The 25,555-nt window shown below is 51.9% G+C and overlaps 1 protein-coding gene across 2 annotated transcripts in view; it reads left to right on the plus strand.

Moving 5' to 3' along the window:
- Window positions 1-25,555, plus strand: part of VPS13C (vacuolar protein sorting 13 homolog C) — a 91,055-nt gene that overhangs the window by 49,471 nt on the left and 16,029 nt on the right. For both annotated transcript variants that reach the window (XM_075576102.1, XM_075576103.1), the window contains exons 30-43: window positions 1,812-1,940; window positions 2,045-2,178; window positions 5,878-6,004; window positions 7,456-7,691; window positions 8,259-8,406; window positions 8,523-8,663; window positions 10,768-10,849; window positions 11,512-11,581; window positions 11,827-11,938; window positions 12,054-12,167; window positions 13,103-13,242; window positions 13,970-14,051; window positions 21,392-21,505; window positions 24,345-24,420. In XM_075576102.1, coding sequence (XP_075432217.1) covers window positions 1,812-1,940; window positions 2,045-2,178; window positions 5,878-6,004; window positions 7,456-7,691; window positions 8,259-8,406; window positions 8,523-8,663; window positions 10,768-10,849; window positions 11,512-11,581; window positions 11,827-11,938; window positions 12,054-12,167; window positions 13,103-13,242; window positions 13,970-14,051; window positions 21,392-21,505; window positions 24,345-24,420 — 1,705 coding nt within the window. The remainder of the gene's footprint in view (window positions 1-1,811; window positions 1,941-2,044; window positions 2,179-5,877; window positions 6,005-7,455; window positions 7,692-8,258; window positions 8,407-8,522; window positions 8,664-10,767; window positions 10,850-11,511; window positions 11,582-11,826; window positions 11,939-12,053; window positions 12,168-13,102; window positions 13,243-13,969; window positions 14,052-21,391; window positions 21,506-24,344; window positions 24,421-25,555) is intronic.

Genomic DNA, 25,555 nt, shown 5'->3' on the forward strand with positions numbered 1-25,555 from the left:
GAGGCATACTGACACATAGTGTTTCTAAACATTTTGCCAAGTGTCATAATTCAAATATTAAGGGTTTAAAATTTACTGTCATAGAAAATGTGTTGCAACATTGGAGGGGCCGTAATAGGGATATAGATCTGAGTAAGCGTGAGATGTATTGGATACACAGACTTAACACCTTAATACCCAATGGTCTCAATGCTGACTTTGAATTGGCACCTTTTCTTGTATGACCATCCTTGCTCAGATTGGTCTCCTTACTATGACCACTCCAATAGGATAAGGTTCCTGTTTTATTTCTTTTATATACTGAGATATCTGTTTATTTAAGTTTTTTAAATTATTTTATTAGCAGATTGTGTTTGTATTTATTATTTTAACTGTGCTAATACTAATACACACTTTCATTCTTCTTTTTTCTCTCCCGTTTTATCATGAGATACATGATCTTAGAAGTATTGTCTTATTTTATGTATATCTTTTTATACATTTTTATTTTTGAATATTAAGTTTTTTATAAATATAATAAATAAAACCATGTTTGCGTCATTTTTGGCCACTGAGTTATGTCCGTTAAAATTCGGAGAACCGGTGTGTATATAATTGATTGATTGAACTAATTAAGGGTACACCCTATATATATTGTGTAAGAACCCACTAGGGATATTCATTTGTGCTCCTGAGGAAGTTGTCATTGACAGCGAAACGCGTAGAGCCAGTCACAGTTGCAGCTGCCTTTGAACTGAAGGCTCCCGAAGTGCCGAGTTCCCTCACTGCCCGCCCCCAAAGTTCCTCGACCGGACCGGACGTCGTCACCGCCGTACCGGATGTGACGTCAGACGCCAGCTTCCACACGGTCTGATGCGAGTAGTGGTGAAGAGCAGCTGAGTTGTACCACACGGGTCCGGCACCTCCCTGCCTCAAAGAAAACGTTATGTGTACATGTCTAATGTACTTATTGTGAGTACGATTCCTATGTTTTTATTGTTTTTTCCAATACATATTTTATATCGATCTGTACCATGGTCTGCCTTTGTTTTGCATGACATTCATCATACACTATCTCCTGTCTGAGAGCGGATCTGAGTATACTCCCTGCTGAAAACCTGTCCTGGTTTAGAAGATTAAGACCCATCTCTACCAGTGGTGTAGAAAATGCTGTTTTTTATCTGACCTGCTGTAAGTAGGCATTTCTAAAGAGCCAAGTTTTCCTGCTATCCAAGCGGTCTTGATATATTGCACTATTTATATGTTTTTTATTTTTTTGGTGTATCCCTGATATCGTCGCTCCCTTCCTACCCTGGACAAGCTCGTAAAGGAATCTATACATATTCCTGGAAGGTTGAGAAATTTATTAGAGATCACCTTTTTCACTTATTTAAAGTATACTGCACTTTATTCACTTATTGGTGTGTTAGCGCCGTTCACAAATCACATTAAGTTAACTTTATTTCACATAGCGCCTGTCTCCCAGTGGGACTCGCGTCACAATGACAGCATAGCGGGCGGTGAGCATCACATAGGAACGTTACAGACACAGATACTGCCCTGTAGAGTTTACAATCTACTTATTTAGTGCCAGAGACACACGGAGATAAAGTGACTTTCCCAAGGTCATAAGGAGCCGACAGAAGGAATTGAACCAGGCTCCACTTTTGAGTCAGTACCTTGACTCGCTTAGCCGCTCCTTCAACCAATCACTGCTTCTGGTCACTGCCTTTTGTCCCACATCTTCTGCTCCTCACCCTGCTGGCGGCTGGCTTTCCCGACGCCCATCATTCTGCCTCACGGTGCGGCGCGCTTTTTCTCTTCCACCTCAGTGTGTCCCGTTTTGGCCGGAGAACATGTCCGGGAAGCTGTGCGTCAGAGTGGTCGGCTGCGAAGGGTTGTCCAAGCCCTTTTTTTTCAACAAGCAGGACAATGGCACTCTGCTAAGCCTAGAGAGCATGGTGAGACGGGAAGGGGGCACAGAAAGGGTCATACTTGGGTGTCGATATCATTGTCTTTAGTTTAGCAGAGATGACCGCTGTGGCACTTTCTCTCTCGCTCACAGAACACAGGACTGATGGTAGATGTCAGCATCTCTGACCACTCGATAGTCATTAAATTCTCGGATTACTACGAGGGTGCTGCTCCAGCGCTAATCATAAACCAGACACCTCGGGCCTGCCTGACGTACAACCAGAGGTAGGTTCCATCATTATAATGCTGGCGCATGAGCTCCGGCGATTAAGCAATAAACCATCAAATATCTGTGAGATTGAGGAAACCAAAATACTTTTACAAATGGTGAAGGCATCAAAACTAGGTCAGGTTTGCATAATTATCCAGACATCGACTGGAGCATTGAGATTAGCAGTGCAACTAAAGGAAACCGTTTTTTTTTTCCTGGGGGGGGGGGGGGGGGGCGGCTTAAAAGACAGTTACATGACCCAATTTATTGAATAACTAACCAGGAGAGGGGCAGTACTGAATTAGGTCATATCAAACAGTGTAGAAGTAATAACAAATATTCAAGTCTGGGAACATTTGGGAAACGGTGACAAATATACATGTATGGGTTCAACAAAGACTTAATTTTAGAAAGACAGAACTTTGTAAACTGGGGAATAATCTACAAGGTATAAATTGGGAAGAAGTTCTTGCAGGGAAAAATATGGAAGATAAAGGGACAGTCTTTAAAACATTGTTAGGTTAGTACACTAGTAAGTGTATACCCTTGGATAATACATATAAAAGAAACCAGTCTAAACCAGTGTGGCCAAATAAACAGGTAGGGGAGGAAATGGACAAGAAGAGGAAGGCGTTTAGGTTCTTAAAGTTAGAAGGGACGGAGGCATCGTATCAGAATTATAAGGAATGTAACAAAAATTGCGAAAAGAGCAATCAAATTAGCAAAAATGTCAAATGAAGGAAGAATTGCAATGAAAAGTAAGGTCAACCCTAAAAAGTTCTTCAAGTACCTTAATAACAAAAAAATGAGAAAAGAAAATATAAGACCCTTTCATTGTGAGATGGGCTGGCAGATTATTGGAGATAAGGAGAAGGCGAAGGTATGAAATAAATTATTTCCCTCTCTATTTATTAAGAAGGAGATCATTGCACAGATACTGCAACAGGAGGAAGCCACAACCTCTATATTAACCAACATTTTGTTAACCAAGGAAGAAGGTGGCGTGATAAATTAAAGTAAATAAGGCACCTGGCCGATGGCATAAATCCAAGAGTTCTTAAGGAGACAAGTTCAGAAATAGCCAAACCGTTATATTAAATAGTCAAGGACTCCATTTCCACAGGCTCAGTACCACAAGATTGGCGTAAAGCAGATGTGGTGCATATATTTAAAAAGGGAGCTAGATCACAACCGGGAAATTACAGACCTGTAATCCTGACTTCAATAGTAGGGAAACTACTTGAAGGTTTAGTATGGGATGATATTCAGGAATACCTAATGGAAAACAAAATTATTAGTAATAGTCAGCATGGATTTATGAAGGATAGATCATGCCAAACTAACCTTATTACACTACCGACACACTTTATTGAAGTGTGGTCGGTACCGCAAGCCGGGAAATCTCCCGGCTTGCTAGTGGCCGCCCCTCGGCGTGCCGCGCGTCATAGACGCGCGGTCACGCGTCATCGGGAGCGTGCGCCCCCTGCACGCGTGTCCAGGGGCTCCCCGAGGGAGCCCTGGTGTCCCGCGATCGCGGGACAGCGGCAGGGGGTTCCGGGGGACCCGGCAGCGGTAGGGAGAGCGCCCCGATCGGAGGGCGCTCTTCCGCTGCTTCGGCGCGCGCCCGTCACACTCGGGCGCGCGCCAGGCTACTGCTGCGGCACAGAACGGGCAAATGCTCGAATAAACTGTGCCGCAGCAGTAGTTTTTTTTTTTTAGGAGGTAAAGGGAATTTAGACCAGGGTAATGCAGTTGATGTGGTCTACTTAGATTTTGCAAAGGCTTTTGATACGGTTCCACATGAGGTTAGTGAACAAAATAAAGCAAATTGTACTGGGTAAAAATATTTGAAACTGGATTGAAAACTGGTTGAAGGACAGACAACAGCGGTTGTCATAAATTGAACCCTTTCAGGTTGGGTTAAAGTTGTGAGTAGAGTACCTCAAGAATTGATACAGGGACCCCTGCTTTATAACTTGTTTATTAATGACCTTGAGGTTGGCATAGAGAGCAAAGTCTCCATCTTTGCTGATGACACTAAATTGTGTAAGATAGTAGACTCAGAGCAGGATGTAATTTCTCTCCAGAAGGACTTGGATCGATTGGAAACTTGGGTAGGTAAATGGAAGATGAGGTTTAATACATATAAATGTAAGTTTATGTATTTGGGAAGGAAGATTTAACAGGCTACTTATAAATATATAGCGTGCTGGGAATCTGTGTTAACCTATGTCTGACTGCTAGCAGTCAATTGGAGGCTGTGGCAGCTCCCCCCAGAGCTCACTCCTCCCCCCAGAGCTCACTCCTCCCCCCAGAGCTCACTCCTCCCCCCAGAGCTCACTCCTCCTCCTCACCTTTTTAACTTGGAAGGTCATTTCATTTGCTGCAGGAACAGGACCCATAATGGGTCTTCCCCTCTCACAGAGGTAAAAGGAAGGGTTCACAGTGTAGTGTAGGACCTGCATTCTTTTGGTTATACCTTGACGTTGGAATGCAGGCTTATGACGCCTTTGGCCAAAGGGTTAACCAAATAACCAAGTATTTAATATTAATATTATTATTGAAGTATTTAACTTTATACTTTTCATCATACAGTATATGTTTTGTCAATTGGATGTAGCATTGGGCACCCCTGTCTCTTGTTATATACCATTGCCATGCTCAGTAGCTCTCTGGTTGACATAAATATATATTCATGATGTGGTGGGAGTGGGAGTTTGAGCTTGCTGGGAATCTGTATAAATGAAATAGGGCAAAATTAGGTCCATCATTGGAGAAGGATTTAAGAGTGATTGGGGACAGCAGGTTTAACAATACTGTAGTGCCCAATGTCTGGCTGTAGCTGCAAAGCCAAATTAGATCTTATCTTGCATACAACAAGAAAGCAAGCATTATTTTGCCACTGTATAAATCCTTGGTAAGACGACACGTTGAATAAGGAATACAGTTTTGGTCACCACTCCATAAAAAGATGTTATGGAACTTGAAAAAGTACAGAGAAGAGCCACCAAATTAATAAAGGGGGTGGAAAATCTGAGTAGAGACTAGCTAAATTAGATTTATTTACATTAGAAAAGAGGCGTCTAAGAGGGGATATGATAACTATATACAAATATATTCGGGGACAGTACAAGGCACTTTCCAAAGAACTATTCCTCCCACGGGCAGTACAAAGGACTCGGGGGGCATCCCTTAAGGTTGGAGGAAAGGAGATTTCACCAGCAACAAAGGAAAGGGTTCTTTACAGTAAGGGCAGTTAAAATGTGGGATTCATTACCCACGGAGACTGTGATGGCAAATACAATAGATTTGTTAAAAAAAAAAAAAGTTGGATTTCTTGTTAGAAAGGAAAGGTATACAGGAATATACCAAATAAGTATACATGGGAAGGATGTTGATCCAGGGGGTAATCTAATTGCCAATATTTGGAGTCAGGAAGGAATTTCTTTTTCCCCTTATGAGATATCAGTGGATGATGTTACACTGGGCTTTTGTGTTTGCTTCCTCTTACTCTTCCTATATTTGTATTTATATTGACTATCTGTCCTCTAAATGTAACATATATGGACTCGAGGGACGTGTCTTATCAACCTCATCTAATACTAATCCCATTGCCTTGTCCCGTGGAAAGGGCAGACACACGTTCTTGTACACGCCACGGACTGTGTTGTGACACTTTGTGGATCACTTTAACTTGCTTTTGCCCCACACAGCGGGACACAAGCTGAGTGGGAACTCCGCCCGGGGGAGGCGCGTTATTTTGCGTGGGCTGATCCCACGGGGAACAAAACGCTGATGTGGAGATGCTCCCAAACTGCGGGGGAGCACAACCTGCTGAAGGTGCGTACATTTGCCGAGGCAGAGGGGGCGGTAAGAATCGCCAGAAGCCCCTGGGCTGCACCTTTGAGGCAAAATAAGTGGCTAAAACCTCAAGGAAAAGGCATCCCACTGGCAGCAATGGAGTTTTTGCCTCCATTTTGCAGCCGAGGCTCTTGAATCTTAGATTATGCAGAATAGAGGCTTCTCAGGCACACAAAGGAATGTTTTATCGTAACAAGAGTATTTGTAGAAGTTGCATGTGTGCCGACAAGACCAGAAATTACATATATGTTCAGGCCGCGCTACAGTTAATGTTGGTGCTTTAGAAATAAATAAAAACTCTTAATAACGTTCTTCTTGGAAAGAACCTTTCTCCCGGCAAAATATGCACTACGTAAAATGCAAGTATCTGTGTCAGTGCAGCAGAAGAGGACCCAAGATGCAAAGTTCTGTGGGGAAGATCATGTGACCCGGCAGTCACTAAATACAATTGGTGCACTGCTAGAGAGAGGGCAGGGCTCAAAAAGGGGTGTGCCAGAGCCTGTTTCAGAAGAGGAAGGGGGTGTGACTTTGTAAATGGTTGCTACAGAAACGAGAAATGCTTGTTAAATTAGAATGCATTAAAAGTTGTTTAATAAAATAAAACAAACGCTACAAGTATTTTCTCATAGTACAGAACTGATTTTTTTTTTTTTTTTAAACACGTAGGATATTTCTTGGTCTGCAGCTTTAATGAACCCTGACCAAATCTGCCAATGAATAGAACACGTTACAGGCATACCCCGGTTTAAGTACACTCACTTTAAGTACACTCGCGAGTAAGTACATCTCGCTCAATAGGCAAACGGCAGCTCACGCATGCGCCTGTCAGCACGTCTTGAACAGCAATACCGGCTCCCTACCTGTACCGAAGCTGCGCGCAAGCGGGGAGAATATAAGGCCTGTTACAAATACGTTATTTACATCAGTTATGCACGTGTATGACGATTGCAGTACAGTACATGCATCAATAAGTGGGGAAAAGGAGTGCTTCACTTTAAGTACATTTTCGCTTTACATACATGCTCCAGTCCCATTGCGTACGTTAATGCGGGGTATGCCTGTACGTAGTTACAGGCACTTTTCTGAAAATGTTTGTGCACTTGAAAACTCCTGATTGGGTGCGGCAGGGACCATTGGGTGTCTTGGTAGGATACGCATGTCAGGAAAGATCACATACCGAGCCAGAGTAATTATATATTGAAAACCTATGTTGCGATTCCATAGTTAGGTCGTCTCACACGTGTGCCACATCTATATATTAATTTTGGTATAGAGATGGTTAAACCTTCACTGCAAGAGGTGGCCTGTACCACGTTGCTTAGCTCCTCTGGCAGAGGCGGGGTTATAGCACACGAGTATCCCCCCTCCCCCGTGCAAAGACAGGTCCCGGTGGGAAACTGCTCCTCACACTGCAGTGTATTCCTTGGCAGGATGAATGCGGGCAGTTTGCATACAACCAGAACATACAGATCCACTGGGTGTCGTTCCTGGACGGGCGCCAGAGGGTTCTGCTGTTCACGGAAGATGTGGCCTTGGTGTCCAAAGCCCGTCAGGCCGAGGAGATGGAGCAGCCGGATCAGGAAATCAACGTGTCCATCCACAGCCTGGGCCTCTCTCTCATCAACAATGAGACCCAGCAAGAAATCTCCTACATTGGTATCACCAGGTACTCGCACGTGCCTGCAGTGAATTCGATATATACTGGTAATGTGGTAAGAGTGACGGAGTGAGCACTCCGCACTGTATCAGAAAGTAGAGAATACAGCCGTCCCCCAAGAAAATAGAAGCCCAGCAGAGTCCTTAGACTGATTTGCAAAGTTAATTATGCGGGGTTGTCTTTCACCAAATATAATTCCATCTCCGCAGTCGTCTTTCTTACGGGAGAGAGTAAGGCAGCAGGGATCAGAAGCTCTAATTACGGTCAGTGGTTGACATAATCCACCGATGGCTGACTCCAGTCCTCGAGGGCCACGAACGGGCCAGATGTTGGGGATATCGCTGCTTCAGCACAGGTGGCTCAGCCACCTGTGCTGAAGCAGCGATATCCCCAACACCTGGCCCGTTGGTGGCCCTTGAGGACTGGAGTTGGCCACCTGTGGCAGTCTTTGGGGTCTTTCTTCTGTAAGTGGAAGTTCTAGGCCGGTGGAAGTGCTCACTGAGCTAATTGTCCCTAACACAATCTGAAGTGTCATGCTGACAGACACTGAAAGCCTGTTGGTTTTATGCCTCGTAGTTCTGGAGTCGTCTGGGAGATGATGCCAAAGCTGAAGTGGAAACCCTTCAACCAGAAGCAGATAATGCAGTTGGAACAAGCCTACAAGACATACCTCAACGCTACATCCAAGGAGTTGGGATGGATTGAAATAGACAGCAAATTTAAGGTGGGCAAAGTAATAGAGTCCTAACCCTTCCACTGCTTAGGGGCCTGTGGCATGTTGCTGTGCCGCACTGTGCCTTTTAGCCGTATAAAACTAACTTTGAACTCTTATCGGCGTAGGTCTCCTTCAGCACGGTCCCAATGGGAATGCTCCTGCCAGTAAAGTGTAGCATCAGGAGAAACTTCCTGTCTGGCATCCACGTTGAGTTCAAGCAGTCTCCTCACCAGAGGAGCTTACGGGCTCAGTTATACTGGCTGCAGGTAAAGTGCAAGCATGCAAGAGGCGCCTGTGATCCATCGCGTGGAGCATTGAATCCTTGTACAATCCGTTCCTCAGCATTTTCCAAAGCATAGGCCAAAATCTGGAAGAGGTTGAGATGGGAGATTTGGAACAACAAGGGGAGGGGTAATAATTAGAATAAGGGGCTGTATGAATTTCTGCATCTCCATAAAACCGGCGCTGGTCTAAACCGATGTACTGTACCCAGGAAACGGGGGTCACACGGAGGAGACTTTATTATGAACTGTAATATAAGGACACCGAGTGTTTCCTATGGGGCTTGTACCCAATAGAGTGCAAGTGCAAATCCTTATAATGAAAGGAGGTCCTAATTGACCTATTGAAATAATTCTAAAGTGACTGGTAGTGAATATATTTAATCACTTAGAACACTTATAGTGAACTACAGATGTGGTACAAATAAAATACTACAAAAAATAAAATACAAAGGGAGCCCAGAGCTACCTCCAATATGACAAAAATACACAGTGAAATGTCTGTGTGTGTGTGTGTGTGTGTGTGTGTGTGTGTATATATATATATATATCGATATAGATATAGATATCTTGAAAAAGGGTCATTCAGTTTAACCCCTTTGGCCAAAGCATTATAAGCCTGTGAGCCACTTCAAGTCATGACCAGATATCGCAGGTCCTAACACTAACTGATTCAAATTCTTATTTACCTGTATAATTACAGGAAGAATGATCTGCATTGGATCTGTCACAAATAGCTGCATGAAAAGACCTGTACATATGGAAAGTGGGGAGGGGCGAGCTTAAAACCTGGGGAGGAGGGGCTACTAACCTCAAACAGCTGAGACCAACTGGACAAAGTCAACAAACACACAGATACCCAGTAAGCTCATATAACCCCCCCCCCCACCCCAAATTACCACTAATTATATATATATATGTATATGTATATAAGTGTCAAAAGGAGTGCTACTGAGCGTGGCACTGTATACTACAAAAAACAAAGTGGCTCGCAGGCTTATAATGCTTTGGCCAAAGGGTTAAACTAAATGACCCTTTTTTCAAGATCTATATATATAGGTATTTCACTGTGTATTTTTGTCATATCGGAAGTAGCTCTGGGCTCCCTTTGTGTTTTTATATGTGTTGTATACAGTGCCACGCCCAGTAGCACTCCTTTTGAAATTTATATACATATATAGTTATTTTGTGGTAATTTGGAGGGTTTATATGTGCTTACTGGGTATCTGTGTGTTTGTTGACAAATAAAACACACCCAGCGCAGTGTGTATGATATTGTAAACCAAATATCGGCATATAACCGGCAGCCGCTGATTGCAGCTCTAAGCCCTCGGTGGATTGCGTTTTCAATCCCGTATAGCAGATTTCCAGGTCGGGGTGAGCGCAGGTCTATATATAGGAATATAAGAGCACACGCAATAGTGCAATATGCCTGTATCCTATTTTAGAATGTGTATGTAACTCCACTGGGATATACGCGCATATTCCCTATTCTTTTACACGTGTCCCAAATCCGTGGCTATGGGATTGGTCCTGTAACCCCTGAGGAGAGAGGACCTTTGCTGTCTTTAGGAGAGAGGACCTTTGCTGTCTTTAGGAGAGAGGACCTTTGCAAGTGAAAGGTGAAGGGCCAATAGTGCAGACTGTAAAGTATTTGATCAATAGAACAAGAATACAAATGTCACACGCACATGGTGTCAAATCAATAAAGCATGAAACGGGACAGGCGGCGCTCTCACGCTCCTCTCTGTGCTTTCTGCGTCTCTCTCAGGCGGGCGGATGATCGGCAGCACTGTACCGGTGTCCTTCCTTTCCCGGTCTGCTCTGAGACCTGTGTTTTCTTTTATATTCTTCTATTTGACCTGCGCTCCCCACGACCTGCCCTGGGGAACTGTGATATAAGGCAGGTGGTAAAGGGCAGGAGATTCAATTGCTGACCGATCTGTGAAGTGATCAGTTTGGCGCATAACTGTCAATATATAAAGAAGCGTACGCAGGTGAAATAAGATGTCTGAAGATGGAGCTCAGTAAGTGCTTAACATGACCACGGTAATGTGTAATAATTGGTAATGCGCACACTGCTTTTCAGGTGGATAACCAGCTTCCTGGTTCCATGTTTCCTGCCGTGTTCCATCCCGTCGCCCCTCCCAAATCCATAGCTTTGGACTCAGGTACAGAAAGAGGGGACCCCAACATTTCACTAGCACTAGCCAACTTTCTCATCCGCTTTGTGTAACCGTTTGGCTGCGAAGGTGGAGAAGTTGAGGCGTGACATTAGAATGGCATTGAGATACTCTGCATCGTTATACACAGCGCTGCTGTTTGGAGAGTACTTATGCATTGGGAGAAGTCCTGTACAGTGGGATTTTGGGAAAGCGTGAAAATGTTCCATTTCCTTCTGTGTTTTTCTTTTTCTTTTTTTTATTTTGAAAATCCGAGAACACGTGTTTTTAGGGTAACATTGTAAATCTGTGTACTGGAAACTTATGGTTTAGCGCAGGGATGGGCAACTCCAGTCCTCAAGGGCCACCAACTGGTCAGGGGTTCAGGATATCCCTGCTTCAGCACAGGTGGCTTAGTCATGATGACTAACTCCAACCCTCGAGCCACCAACCAGCCAGGTATTGGGGATATCCCTGCTTCAGCACTTCAGCACTTCAGCACTCAGTCTTCGACTGAGCCACTGATTGAGCCACCTGTGCTGAAGCAGGGATATCCCTAGTACCTGACTGGTTGGTGGCCCTTGAGGACTGGAGTTGGCCACCCCTGGTTTAGCCAAATGCTAGATGTGGGATTTCTCTCCGTTAACCCCAGAATGTGCTTTGTGTTTTAGAGCCCAAGCCTTTTATCGACGTCAGCATTATTACCAGGTTCAATGAGTTCAGCAAAGTCATGCAGTTTAAGTAAGTACAACAGGAGGCCGCGAGCCCCGATGCTACGCCCAACGTGACCAGTCCTACAGTCCAACACTTATCTGTCAGGGTCTCCTTGTTACATGCGTTGGCCAAAGCACTGCAAGTACATGTCCATGGAAATACATGTCCCGGTGTGGAGGTCATCACGCATGGGGGAACGTGGAACGATTCGCACCCTCGCCTGGCGTGCTGCGTGTTCGTTTAACCCTTTCCCTGCCTGTGTGTATCCATAGATACTTCATGGTTCTGATCCAAAGCATGGCTTTGAAGGTCGATCAAGGATTCCTGGCTGCAATCATTGGGCTTTTCACTCCAGCGACGGATCCTGAAGCTGAAAGACAGCGGGTTAGTGGATGAGCTGTCTGAGCATGTCCCGTTTACCATTGCGAGCCTGAGGTGTATATTGGGGGGTTTGTTCGTGCCTACATTAGTGACCGTTTTTGTATTTATTAACACGCAGACCCACCTGATCCAGAAAGACCTGGACGCCCTGAGCACAGAGCTGATGGAATCGTCCATGACGGACATCACCACTCTGAGCTTCTTCGAACACTTCCATATCTCTCCAGTGAAGGTAACTCGCCTTTCCTTGTGTAACACGCCAGGTACACGATGATCCAGGCAGATTTCTACGGCCCGGGATGTTGGTGGAGAGGCTAACATTTGAACTAATTTGGGGCGATTAAATTCTTTGCAGTGTTAATGGGGGGATGCAGTACTGCTGAATGAAACGAAGGCTGACCTATATTCTTATAATAGTCTAATGAGAACAGTCTGTGGAGTAGTAAGTGTTGTACAATGGAAGGAGATAGATGGGACACCTGTGTCGTAGTCGGCTTACAGAAGGACAATGACATAGAGAGGAACCCCTGTTTCCGGGAGTCGGAGGAACAGACCCAGGCGGTTCCCCACTTCCCTTGGGGTGGTACAGAACAAGAGGGTTCCCCACTTCCCTTGGGGAGGGACAGACCAAGAGGGTTCCCCACTGCCCTTGGGGAGGAACAGACCCAGACGGTTCCCCACTGCCCTTGGGGAGGCAGACACGGAGGGTTCCCCACTGCCCTTGGGGAGGCAGACACGGAGGGTTCCCCACTGCCCTTGGGGAGGCAGATACGGAGGGTTCCCCACTGCCCTTGGGGAGGCAGACACGGAGGGTTCCCCACTGCCCTTGGGGAGGCAGACACGGAGGGTTCCCCACTGCCCTTGGGGAGGCAGACACGGAGGGTTCCCCACTGCCCTTGGGGAGGCAGACACGGAGGGTTCCCCACTGCCCTTGGGCTTCGGTCACACAGCGTCTGTGCTGTATTATCACACTGAACTCCCTGCGTTCAAGTTCAATCTCCACACAGACACACAACATATCCCCAAATTGCAGGTGGTTTTGTTGTGTGTTCTGGTTATACCGCGCCGGCACGTTCACTGCTTTTTCTGTGCTGTGTATTAGTTTGCATAAAGGGTGCTGCCAGATTTGGGGCCGCTTCACCCCCCCTCTGCCTTCTCTCTGCGTAGTTACACCTGAGCCTCTCGCTGGGAGCGGGCGCTGAAGAGGCCAACGCGGAGGATCGGGAAATCGTCGCCATCCACTCCGTCAATCTGCTGCTGAAGAGCATCGGGGCCACTCTTACCGACGTGGACGATTTGATTTTCAAGTGAGCGTTCCCATGAGTCCCGGGGATTAGGATAAGGCGCTTTTTTGTAACGGCTCTGTGGCATCAGGGGCAGAACAAAGCTGGGAGAGGAGGGGCACGTATCTTGCAGTAGGGCCGCGCACTTCAACCTTTTCTCCAATGGGGCAAGATCAGAAAACGTTTAGGAGCAGAAGGAGTGCAAGCTTATTATTCAAGCATCCTTTTTTTGGGGGGGGGGGGGGGGTTGAAGCAGAGGGTCTCCGGAGCTGAACCCATTATTTTCATCTCCTGGGTCCCCCTGCTTCCGGAGATAATCCACTGCTTAGTAGGTGCCGGTAGCCGCTCTGGATTTTATCCGGGGTTCGCATAATGGCCGCTTTTCAAAGCTCCCGTGGGCCTACAGGCCAATAGGAAGCCGTGAGTTCATGCTTACGGGTGACGCGGGAGCTTTAAACCGCAGCTACCTCAGCCGGATCGACTACCGGCACCTCCTACAGGGGTAACCATTTCAGAAAGCAGGGGGTCCCCGGAGCTGAAATTAATGGGGTTCAGCTGCAGAGACCCCCTGCTCAATGAGTCCCTGCTTCAGCACAGATGGCTCAATCAATGGCTCAGTCTTTGACTGAGCCACATGTGCTGAAGCAGGGATATCCTGAAAAGATGACCTGTTGGTGGCCCTTGAGGACTGGAGTTGGCCGCCCTGGTTTAGTTACGGCACTTCTGATTGGCTCTGTGCTCCTCCCTATAGGCTGGCCTGCTTTGAAGTGCGGTACCAGTTCTACAAGCGTGACCAGCTGATGTGGCTGGTGGTGAGACATTACAGTGAGCAGGTAAGTGCCCTGCAGTGCAGGCATGGATATCCCGTACATCTGCACAGATCCGCCACACTACACCCCAGCAACTGCGAGAATACACGTCCCGTTGGGTGGGACTGCGAGAATACACGTCCCGGTGGGTGGGACTGCGAGAATACACGTCCCGTGGGTGGGACTGCGAGAATACACGTCCCGTTGGGTGGGACTGCGAGAATACACGTCCCGGTGGGTGGGACTGCGAGAATACACGTCCCGGTGGGTGGCACTGCGAGAATACACGTCCCGGTGGGTGGGACTGCGAGAATACACGTCCCGGTGGGTGGGACTGCGAGAATACACGTCCCGGTGGGTGGGACTGCGAGAATACACGCCCCGGTGGGTGGGACTGCGAGAATACACGTCCCGGTGGGTGGGACTGCGAGAATACATGTCCCGGTGGGTGGCACTGCGAGAATACACGTCCCGGTGGGTGGGACTGCGAGAATACACGTCGCGGTGGGTGGGACTGCGAGAATACACGTCCCGGTGGGTGGGACTGCGAGAATACACGTCCCGGTGGGTGGGACTGCGAGAATACACGCCCCGGTGGGTGGGACTGCGAGAATACACGTCCCGGTGGGTGGGACTGCGAGAATACACGTCCAGGTGGGTGAGACTGCGAGAATACACGTCCCGGTGGGTGGGACTGCGAGAATACACGTCCCGGTGGGTGGGACTGCGAGAATACACGTCCCGTTGGGTGGGACTGCGAGAATACAAGTCCCGGTGGGTGGGACTGCGAGAATACACGTCCCGGTGGGTGGGACTGCGAGAATACACGTCCCGGTGGGTGGGACTGCGAGAATACAAGTCCCGGTGGGTGGGACTGCGAGAATACACGTCCCGGTGGGTGGGACTGCGAGAATACACGTCCCGGTGGGTGGGACTGCGAGAATACACGCCCCGGTGGGTGGGACTGCGAGAATACACGTCCCGTTGGGTGGGACTGCGAGAATACAAGTCCCGGTGGGTGGGACTGCGAGAATACACGTCCCGGTGGGTGGGACTGCGAGAATACACGTCCCGTTGGGTGGGACTGCGAGAATACACGTCCCGTTGGGTGGGACTGCGAGAATACAAGTCCCGGTGGGTGGGACTGCGAGAATACACGTCCCGGTGGGTGGGACTGCGAGAATACACGTCCCGGTGGGTGGGACTGCGAGAATACACGCCCCGGTGGGTGGGACTGCGAGAATACACGTCCAGTTGGGTGGGACTGCGAGAATACAAGTCCCGGTGGGTGGGACTGCGAGAATACACGTCCCGGTGGGTGGGACTGCGAGAATACACGTCCCGGTGGGTGGGACTGCGAGAATACACGCCCCGGTGGGTGGGACTGCGAGAATACACGTCCCGGTGGGTGGGACTGCGAGAATACACGTCCCGGTGGGTGGGACTGCGAGAATACACGTCCCGGTGGGTGGGACTGCGAGAATACACGTCCCGGTGGGTGGGACTGCGAGAATACACGTCCCGGTGGGTGGGACTGCGAGAATACACGTCCCGGTGGGTGGGACTGCGAGAATACACGCCCCGGTGGGTGGGACTGCGAGAATACACGTCCCGGTGGGTGGCACTGCGAGAATACACGTCCAGGTGGGTGAGACTGCGAGAATACACGTCCCGTTGGGTGGGACTGCGAGAATACACGTCCCGGTGGGTGGGACTGCGAGAATACACGCCCCGGTGGGTGGGACTGCGAGAATACACGCCCCGGTGGGTGGGACTGCGAGAATACACGTCCCGTTGGGTGGGACTGCGAGAATACAAGTCCCGGTGGGTGGGACTGCGAGAATACACGTCCCGGTGGGTGGGACTGCGAGAATACACGTCCCGGTGGGTGGGACTGCGAGAATACACGCCCCGGTGGGTGGGACTGCGAGAATACACGCCCCGTTGGGTGGGACTGCGAGAATACACGTCCCGGTGGGTGGGACTGCGAGAATACACGTCCCGGTGGGTGGGACTGCGAGAATACACGTCCCGGTGGGTGGGACTGCGAGAATACACGTCCCGTTGGGTGGGACTGCGAGAATACACGTCCCGTTGGGTGGGACTGCGAGAATACAAGTCCCGGTGGGTGGGACTGCGAGAATACAAGTCCCGGTGGGTGGGACTGCGAGAATACACGTCCCGGTGGGTGGGACTGCGAGAATACACGTCCCGGTGGGTGGGACTGCGAGAATACACATCCCGGTGGGTGGGACTGCGAGAATACACGTCCCGGTGGGTGGGACTGCGAGAATACACGCCCCGGTGGGTGGGACTGCGAGAATACACGTCCAGGTGGGTGAGACTGCGAGAATACACGTCCCGGTGGGTGGGACTGCGAGAATACACGTCCCGGTGGGTGGGACTGCGAGAATACGCGTCCCGGTGGGTGGGACTGCGAGAATACACGTCCCGGTGGGTGGGACTGCGAGAATACAAGTCCCGGTGGGTGGGACTGCGAGAATACACGTCCCGGTGGGTGGGACTGCGAGAATACACGTCCCGGTGGGTGGGACTGCGAGAATACACGTCCCGGTGGGTGGGACTGCGAGAATACACGTCCCGGTGGGTGGGACTGCGAGAATACACGTCCCGGTGGGTGGGACTGCGAGAATACACGCCCCGGTGGGTGGGACTGCGAGAATACACGTCCAGGTGGGTGAGACTGCGAGAATACACGTCCCGGTGGGTGGGACTGCGAGAATACAAGTCCCGGTGGGTGGGACTGCGAGAATACACGTCCCGGTGGGTGGGACTGCGAGAATACACGCCCCGGTGGGTGGGACTGCGAGAATACACGTCCCGTTGGGTGGGACTGCGAGAATACACGTCCCGGTGGGTGGGACTGCGAGAATACAAGTCCCGGTGGGTGGGACTGCGAGAATACACGTCCCGGTGGGTGGGACTGCGAGAATACACGTCCCGTTGGGTGGGACTGCGAGAATACACGTCCCGTTGGGTGGGACTGCGAGAATACAAGTCCCGGTGGGTGGGACTGCGAGAATACACGTCCCGGTGGGTGGGACTGCGAGAATACACGTCCCGGTGGGTGGGACTGCGAGAATACACGCCCCGGTGGGTGGGACTGCGAGAATACACGTCCAGTTGGGTGGGACTGCGAGAATACAAGTCCCGGTGGGTGGGACTGCGAGAATACACGTCCCGGTGGGTGGGACTGCGAGAATACACGTCCCGGTGGGTGGGACTGCGAGAATACACGCCCCGGTGGGTGGGACTGCGAGAATACACGTCCCAGTGGGTGGGACTGCGAGAATACACGTCCCGGTGGGTGGGACTGCGAGAATACACGTCCCGGTGGGTGGGACTGCGAGAATACACGTCCCGGTGGGTGGGACTGCGAGAATACACGTCCCGGTGGGTGGGACTGCGAGAATACACGTCCCGGTGGGTGGGACTGCGAGAATACACGCCCCGGTGGGTGGGACTGCGAGAATACACGTCCCGGTGGGTGGCACTGCGAGAATACACGTCCAGGTGGGTGAGACTGCGAGAATACACGTCCCGTTGGGTGGGACTGCGAGAATACACGTCCCGGTGGGTGGGACTGCGAGAATACACGTCCCGGTGGGTGGGACTGCGAGAATACACGCCCCGGTGGGTGGGACTGCGAGAATACACGTCCCGTTGGGTGGGACTGCGAGAATACACGTCCCGGTGGGTGGGACTGCGAGAATACAAGTCCCGGTGGGTGGGACTGCGAGAATACACGTCCCGGTGGGTGGGACTGCGAGAATACACGTCCCGTTGGGTGGGACTGCGAGAATACACGTCCCGTTGGGTGGGACTGCGAGAATACAAGTCCCGGTGGGTGGGACTGCGAGAATACACGTCCCGGTGGGTGGGACTGCGAGAATACACGTCCCGGTGGGTGGGACTGCGAGAATACACGCCCCGGTGGGTGGGACTGCGAGAATACACGTCCAGTTGGGTGGGACTGCGAGAATACAAGTCCCGGTGGGTGGGACTGCGAGAATACACGTCCCGGTGGGTGGGACTGCGAGAATACACGTCCCGGTGGGTGGGACTGCGAGAATACACGCCCCGGTGGGTGGGACTGCGAGAATACACGTCCCAGTGGGTGGGACTGCGAGAATACACGTCCCGGTGGGTGGGACTGCGAGAATACACGTCCCGGTGGGTGGGACTGCGAGAATACACGTCCCGGTGGGTGGGACTGCGAGAATACACGTCCCGGTGGGTGGGACTGCGAGAATACACGTCCCGGTGGGTGGGACTGCGAGAATACACGCCCCGGTGGGTGGGACTGCGAGAATACACGTCCCGGTGGGTGGCACTGCGAGAATACACGTCCAGGTGGGTGAGACTGCGAGAATACACGTCCCGTTGGGTGGGACTGCGAGAATACACGTCCCGGTGGGTGGGACTGCGAGAATACACGCCCCGGTGGGTGGGACTGCGAGAATACACGCCCCGGTGGGTGGGACTGCGAGAATACACGTCCCGTTGGGTGGGACTGCGAGAATACAAGTCCCGGTGGGTGGGACTGCGAGAATACACGTCCCGGTGGGTGGGACTGCGAGAATACACGTCCCGGTGGGTGGGACTGCGAGAATACACGCCCCGGTGGGTGGGACTGCGAGAATACACGCCCCGTTGGGTGGGACTGCGAGAATACACGTCCCGGTGGGTGGGACTGCGAGAATACACGTCCCGGTGGGTGGGACTGCGAGAATACACGTCCCGGTGGGTGGGACTGCGAGAATACACGTCCCGTTGGGTGGGACTGCGAGAATACACGTCCCGTTGGGTGGGACTGCGAGAATACAAGTCCCGGTGGGTGGGACTGCGAGAATACAAGTCCCGGTGGGTGGGACTGCGAGAATACACGTCCCGGTGGGTGGGACTGCGAGAATACACGTCCCGGTGGGTGGGACTGCGAGAATACACGTCCCGGTGGGTGGGACTGCGAGAATACACGTCCCGGTGGGTGGGACTGCGAGAATACACGCCCCGGTGGGTGGGACTGCGAGAATACACGTCCAGGTGGGTGAGACTGCGAGAATACACGTCCCGGTGGGTGGGACTGCGAGAATACACGTCCCGGTGGGTGGGACTGCGAGAATACGCGTCCCGGTGGGTGGGACTGCGAGAATACACGTCCCGGTGGGTGGGACTGCGAGAATACAAGTCCCGGTGGGTGGGACTGCGAGAATACACGTCCCGGTGGGTGGGACTGCGAGAATACACGTCCCGGTGGGTGGGACTGCGAGAATACACGTCCCGGTGGGTGGGACTGCGAGAATACACGTCCCGGTGGGTGGGACTGCGAGAATACACGTCCCGGTGGGTGGGACTGCGAGAATACACGCCCCGGTGGGTGGGACTGCGAGAATACACGTCCAGGTGGGTGAGACTGCGAGAATACACGTCCCGGTGGGTGGGACTGCGAGAATACAAGTCCCGGTGGGTGGGACTGCGAGAATACACGTCCCGGTGGGTGGGACTGCGAGAATACACGCCCCGGTGGGTGGGACTGCGAGAATACACGTCCCGTTGGGTGGGACCGCGAGAATACACGTCCCGGTGGGTGGGACCGCGAGAATACACGTCCCGGTGGGTGGGACCGCGAGAATACACGTCCCGTTGGGTGGGACTGCGAGAATACGCGTCCCAGTGGGTGGGACTGCGAGAATACACGTCCCGGTGGGTGGGACTGCGAGAATACACGTCCCGGTGGGTGGGACTGCGAGAATACACGTCCCGGTGGATGGGACTGCGAGAATACACGTCCCGGTGGGTGGGACTGCGAGAATACACGTCCCGTTGGGTGGGACTGCGAGAATACACGTCCCGGTGGGTGGGACTGCGAGAATACACGTCCAGGTGTGTGAGACTGCGAGAATACACGCCCCGGTGGGTGGGACTGCGAGAATACACGCCCCGGTGGGTGGGACTGCGAGAATACACGTCCCGGTGGGTGGGACTGCGAGAATACACGTCCCGGTGGGTGGGACTGCGAGAATACACGCCCCGGTGGGTGGGACTGCGAGAATACGCGTCCCGGTGGGTGGGACTGCGAGAATACGCGTCCCGGTGGGTGGGACTGCGAGAATACACGTCCCGGTGGGTGGGACTGCGAGAGTACACGTCCCGGTGGGTGGGACTGCGAGAATACACGTCCCGGTGGGTGGGACTGCGAGAATACACGTCCCGGTGGGTGGGACTGTGAGAATACACGTCCCGTTGGGTGGGACTGCGAGAATACACGTCCCGGTGGGTGGGACTGCGAGAATACACGTCCCGGTGGGTGGGACTGCGAGAATACACGCCCCGGTGGGTGGGACTGCGAGAATACGCGTCCCGGTGGGTGGGACTGCGAGAATACACGTCCAGGTGGGTGGGACTGCGAGAATACAAGTCCCGGTGGGTGAGACTGCGAGAATACACGTCCCGGTGGGTGGGACTGCGAGAATACACGTCCCGGTGGGTGGGACTGCGAGAATACACGTCCCGGTGGGTGGGACTGCGAGAATACGCGTCCCGGTGGGTGGGACTGCGAGAAAACGCATCCCGGTGGGTGGGACTGCGAGAATACACGTCCCGGTGGGTGGAACTGCGAGAATACACGTCCCGGTGGGTGGGACTGCGAGAATACGCGTCCCGGTGGGTGGGACTGCGAGAATACGCGTCCCGGTGGGTGGGACTGCGAGAATACGCGTCCCGGTGGGTGGGACTGCGAGAATACACGTCCCGGTGGGTGGGACTGCGAGAATACACGTCCCGGTGGGTGGGACTGCGAGAATACACGTCCCGGTGGGTGGGACTGCGAGAATACACGTCCCGGTGGGTGGAACTGCGAGAATACACGTCCCGGTGGGTGGGACTGCGAGAATACACGTCCCGGTGGGTGGGACTGCGAGAATACACGTCCCGGTGGGTGGAACTGCGAGAATACACGTCCCGGTGGGTGGGACTGCGAGAATACACGTCCCGGTGGGTGGGACTGCGAGAATACACGTCCCGGTCTCTGTTCTCTGCTATAGAAGTTGTGAGGTGTTACGTGTGACGTCTCGGGCCAGCAGATAATGTGTTCTGACTCTCCGTTGCTGGGCTTTGTTCTCTGCTATAAATGTTGTTGCGTGTGACGTGTTGCGTGTGACGTGTTGCATGTGATGTGTCTCGGGCCAGCAGATCATGTGTTCTGAGTCTCCGTTGCTGGGCTTTGTTCTCTGCTATAGATGTTGTTGCGTGTGACGTGTTGCGTGTGACGTGTTGCGTGTGATGTGTCTCGGGCCAGCAGATCATGTGTTCTGACTCCGTTGCTGGGCTTTGTTCTCTGGCAGTTCCTGAAACAGATGTACGTCCTCCTCCTGGGCCTGGACGTCCTGGGAAACCCCTTCGGCCTGATCAGAGGGCTGTCTGAGGGGGTGGAGGCTTTCTTCTATGAACCCTTCCAGGTAAACGCAAAGCCCGACATGCAGAGCTTGGTGTGAGTGTGACGCCCTCCCTGCAGAGACGGGTAACTTGGGACTTCTCGGAGGGGCGGGCTGGGTGTTACCGTTCTCTTATTGTGAGTTAGAGGTATTATCTGTGCAGCTGAAGCACTGAGCAACCGCTCTAAGGACAATTGGCCGCGGCTGTTTTGCCGCAGCCAAGTCATCACCGCCATTCAACTCGGTTCGGGGACATCTCGCTGCCGGTCATTTCACCGCCAAGGTATGCCCCTAACCTTACCCTAAACCCCAATCCTAACCCCTAATTCTAACGCTACCTTTACCCTAAATAAAAACATTACCTAAAAAACGCCCTTACCCTGAAAAAACGCCCTTACCCTGAAAAAACGCCCTTACCCTGAAAAAACGCCCTTACCCTGAAAAAACACCCTTATCCTGAAAAAACACCCTTACCCTGAAAAAATACCCTTACCCTGAAAAAACACCCTTACCCTGAAAAAACACCCTTACCCTGAAAAAACGCCCTTACCCTAAAAACGCCCTTACCCTAAAAACGCCCTTACCCTAAAAACGCCCTTACCCTAAAAACGCCCTTACCCTAAAAAACGCCCTTACCCTGAAAAAACGCCCTTACCCTAAAAAAATACCCTTACCTTGAAAAAACACCCTTACCCTGAAAAAACACCCTTACCCTGAAAATACACCCTTACAATAAACCCCAATCTGTGGCTGCACAGACGGTCTTACACTTATACTGTACAACTACTCAGAGGTTTATCCTATTGAAGATCGTATTAATCACAATCGATCCACGCTATATACCACGGTGTCAATAACGCAGTTATATACTGACAAGACATTCAAGTATCTCACACACCTGCCTGGATACCCTGCTGTATATTCCCTGAGTGAAAGGTTATCTGAGGTCATATCAGCCACTGTGATGGTGTAGATAACCGCATACTTTAATTAATATACACTTGGAGGATTCAGATCAGCCCTGATCCATCACATTATACTTACTGGTTAAACTGTGGTATACTAAATATACTATAAACTAGGTACCACCAGAACCATACCAGAAACTGTAAATCAAACCATTATACCTATACTCTAATTGGTTTATAAGTACGTTCGCTGATAGATTTACAGCACACTTTATCTTGTCTACAAGTTAGAGAATTCCCTGCACGTCTTCCCGGCTAACAGATCCCCTACAAGGACTGCCATTCAGTGGCGTCTTAGCAATGCTCTATTGACCCACTAATGATCTCAGGATCCTGAGCCAATACGGTAATCAGTCATTGGATCCAGCATACCTTCAGCTCGTCATTTTAACACCCATTATTGTAACCTATTTGTTGCATAATAAAGATTGTATTTTAAATACTACACTTCCCGCCAGAGGGTGAGCTCGAGTGCTGCACTTCCCGCCAGAGGGTGAGCTCGAGTGCTGCACTTCCCGCCAGAGGGTGAGCTCGAGTGCTGCACTTCCCGCCAGAGGGTGAGCTCGAGTGCTGCACTTCCCGCCAGAGGGTGAGCTCGAGTGCTACACTTCCCGCCAGAGGGTGAGCTCGAGTGCTGCACTTCCCGCCAGAGGGTGAGCTCGAGTGCTGCACTTCCCGCCAGAGGGTGAGCTCGAGTGCTGCACTTCCCGCCAGAGGGTGAGCTCGAGTGCTGCACTTCCCGCCAGAGGGTGAGCTCGAGTGCTACACTTCCCGCCAGAGGGTGAGCTCGAGTGCTGCACTTCCCGCCAGAGGGTGAGCTCGAGTGCTGCACTTCCCGCCAGAGGGTGAGCTCGAGTGCTGCACTTCCCGCCAGAGGGTGAGCTCGAGTGCTACACTTCCCGCCAGAGGGTGAGCTCGAGTGCTACACTTCCCGCCAGAGGGTGAGCTCGAGTGCTGCACTTCCCGCCAGAGGGAGAGCTCGAGTGCTGCACTTCCCGCCAGAGGGTGAGCTCGAGTGCTACACTTCCCGCCAGAGGGTGAGCTCGAGTGCTGCACTTCCCGCCAGAGGGTGAGCTCGAGTGCTGCACTTCCCGCCAGAGGGTGAGCTCGAGTGCTGCACTTCCCGCCAGAGGGTGAGCTCGAGTGCTGCACTTCCCGCCAGAGGGTGAGCTCGAGTGCTGCACTTCCCGCCAGAGGGTGAGCTCGAGTGCTACACTTCCCGCCAGAGGGTGAGCTCGAGTGCTACACTTCCCGCCAGAGGGTGAGCTCAAGTGCTGCACTTCCCGCCAGAGGGTGAGCTCGAGTGCTACACTTCCCGCCAGAGGGTGAGCTCGAGTGCTGCACTTCCCGCCAGAGGGTGAGCTCGAGTGCTGCACTTCCCGCCAGAGGGTGAGCTCGAGTGCTGCACTTCCCGCCAGAGGGTGAGCTCGAGTGCTGCACTTCCCGCCAGAGGGTGAGCTCGAGTGCTACACTTCCCGCCAGAGGGTGAGCTCGAGTGCTGCACTTCCCGCCAGAGGGTGAGCTCGAGTGCTGCACTTCCCGCCAGAGGGTGAGCTCGAGTGCTGCACTTCCCGCCAGAGGGTGAGCTCGAGTGCTGCACTTCCCGCCAGAGGGTGAGCTCGAGTGCTACACTTCCCGCCAGAGGGTGAGCTCGAGTGCTGCACTTCCCGCCAGAGGGTGAGCTCGAGTGCTGCACTTCCCGCCAGAGGGTGAGCTCGAGTGCTGCACTTGAGTTACTTCTCCTCCATTATTACCTCCATTATTGCCCAAGGGCACCGCTCACAATTACTACCGTGGCAGTAGCTGGGGCTCTCTTGTTGTGCTCCAGCATTATTTGGCGGTCGGTAACGTTTCGTATTGCAGCAAATGGATGACGGGCGTCTCTTTTCTCCCAGGGGGCCGTGCAGGGGCCGGAGGAGTTTGCTGAGGGCTTCGTCATTGGAGTGAAGAGTCTCCTGGGCCACACCGTGGGTAAGCGGCGGCTGTTTGCGCGGCGACGTAGTGGGGCGGCTCAGGCAACCCTAGCGTGTGGATGGGCGTCCACACGGCTCGTAGGGTCTGGATGGGTGGAACGCCACCTTGGGGTATGATGTAACCCAGGGGTGCGCAAACTGGGGGGGCAAGATCCTTCAGGGGGGCGCGGGCGATTGCAGAGGCCCCGTACTCTTCCCCGGGGCATTTAATGACATGCCGGGGGATCGCGAGGCCTCGGTAACGTCCCTTACCTGCTCTTAAGGAGGGGGAGGAGGGAGGAGGCGGCAGGGGGGCGCCGCGGGAAAGTTTAGCACCCGTGACATAACCAACGTAACGGTAAGTGTTACCGGATCGTGGTGGGTGGGCGCTATTGTGGAGAGGGGGGGGGGACGCCTCTTCTGCAAATCTTCACGGACGGCTGCTCTAGTTAACGCAATGCTGTTTGTGGCCAAGAACCGGGTTCGAACGCTGCGCTGTCGGCCTTTTTGAAGATGCACGTGACGGCAAAGCCGAGCTTGGTGGGGTTCGGCCCAACGTGAGCTTGCACGCCACATGGAAAATGACAGCGGCAACGATAATGATCCCATTAGTATAGGGTCCCTTAGCCGTGTTGGTATGGTTAAGGCGCGTTCGTGGGTTTCGGCTCCCGGAATCGGATTGCTTTTCCATGTCCTGTTGATTATGAGCCCATTTCCCAGCCATCTTGTTCTGGGATGTTGTGCCGGGCCCCTTTGGCAGCGAATGAGTTAACCCAGGGGTGGGCAACTCCAGTCTTCAAGGGCCACCAACAGGCCAGGTTTTTTTTTTTTTTTTTCAACTTTATATTTTATTGAATTTTCAAAAGATACAGACATTTTTGCACAAATTATAAAACACTCCATACGCTCTGTAACTTGTCCATATCTGTCTGAAATGACAAGACGCAAACACCATTCACACATCCAACATGCACAGGGGGGGAAAGACACACTGGGGAAGAGGGGTATGGGGGGCGGGGGGGTCACTGTGGATCTTCAATCCAACGTCATGCTAGAACAGGCCAGGTTTTAAGGATATCCCTGCTTCAGCACAGATGGCTCGGTCATTGACGAACTCCAGTCCTCATGGCCCACCAACAAGCCAATTTTTTGGG

Source organism: Ascaphus truei, chromosome 18, assembly GCF_040206685.1.
Source record: "Ascaphus truei isolate aAscTru1 chromosome 18, aAscTru1.hap1, whole genome shotgun sequence".
In the NCBI taxonomy this organism is placed as follows: domain Eukaryota; kingdom Metazoa; phylum Chordata; class Amphibia; order Anura; family Ascaphidae; genus Ascaphus; species Ascaphus truei.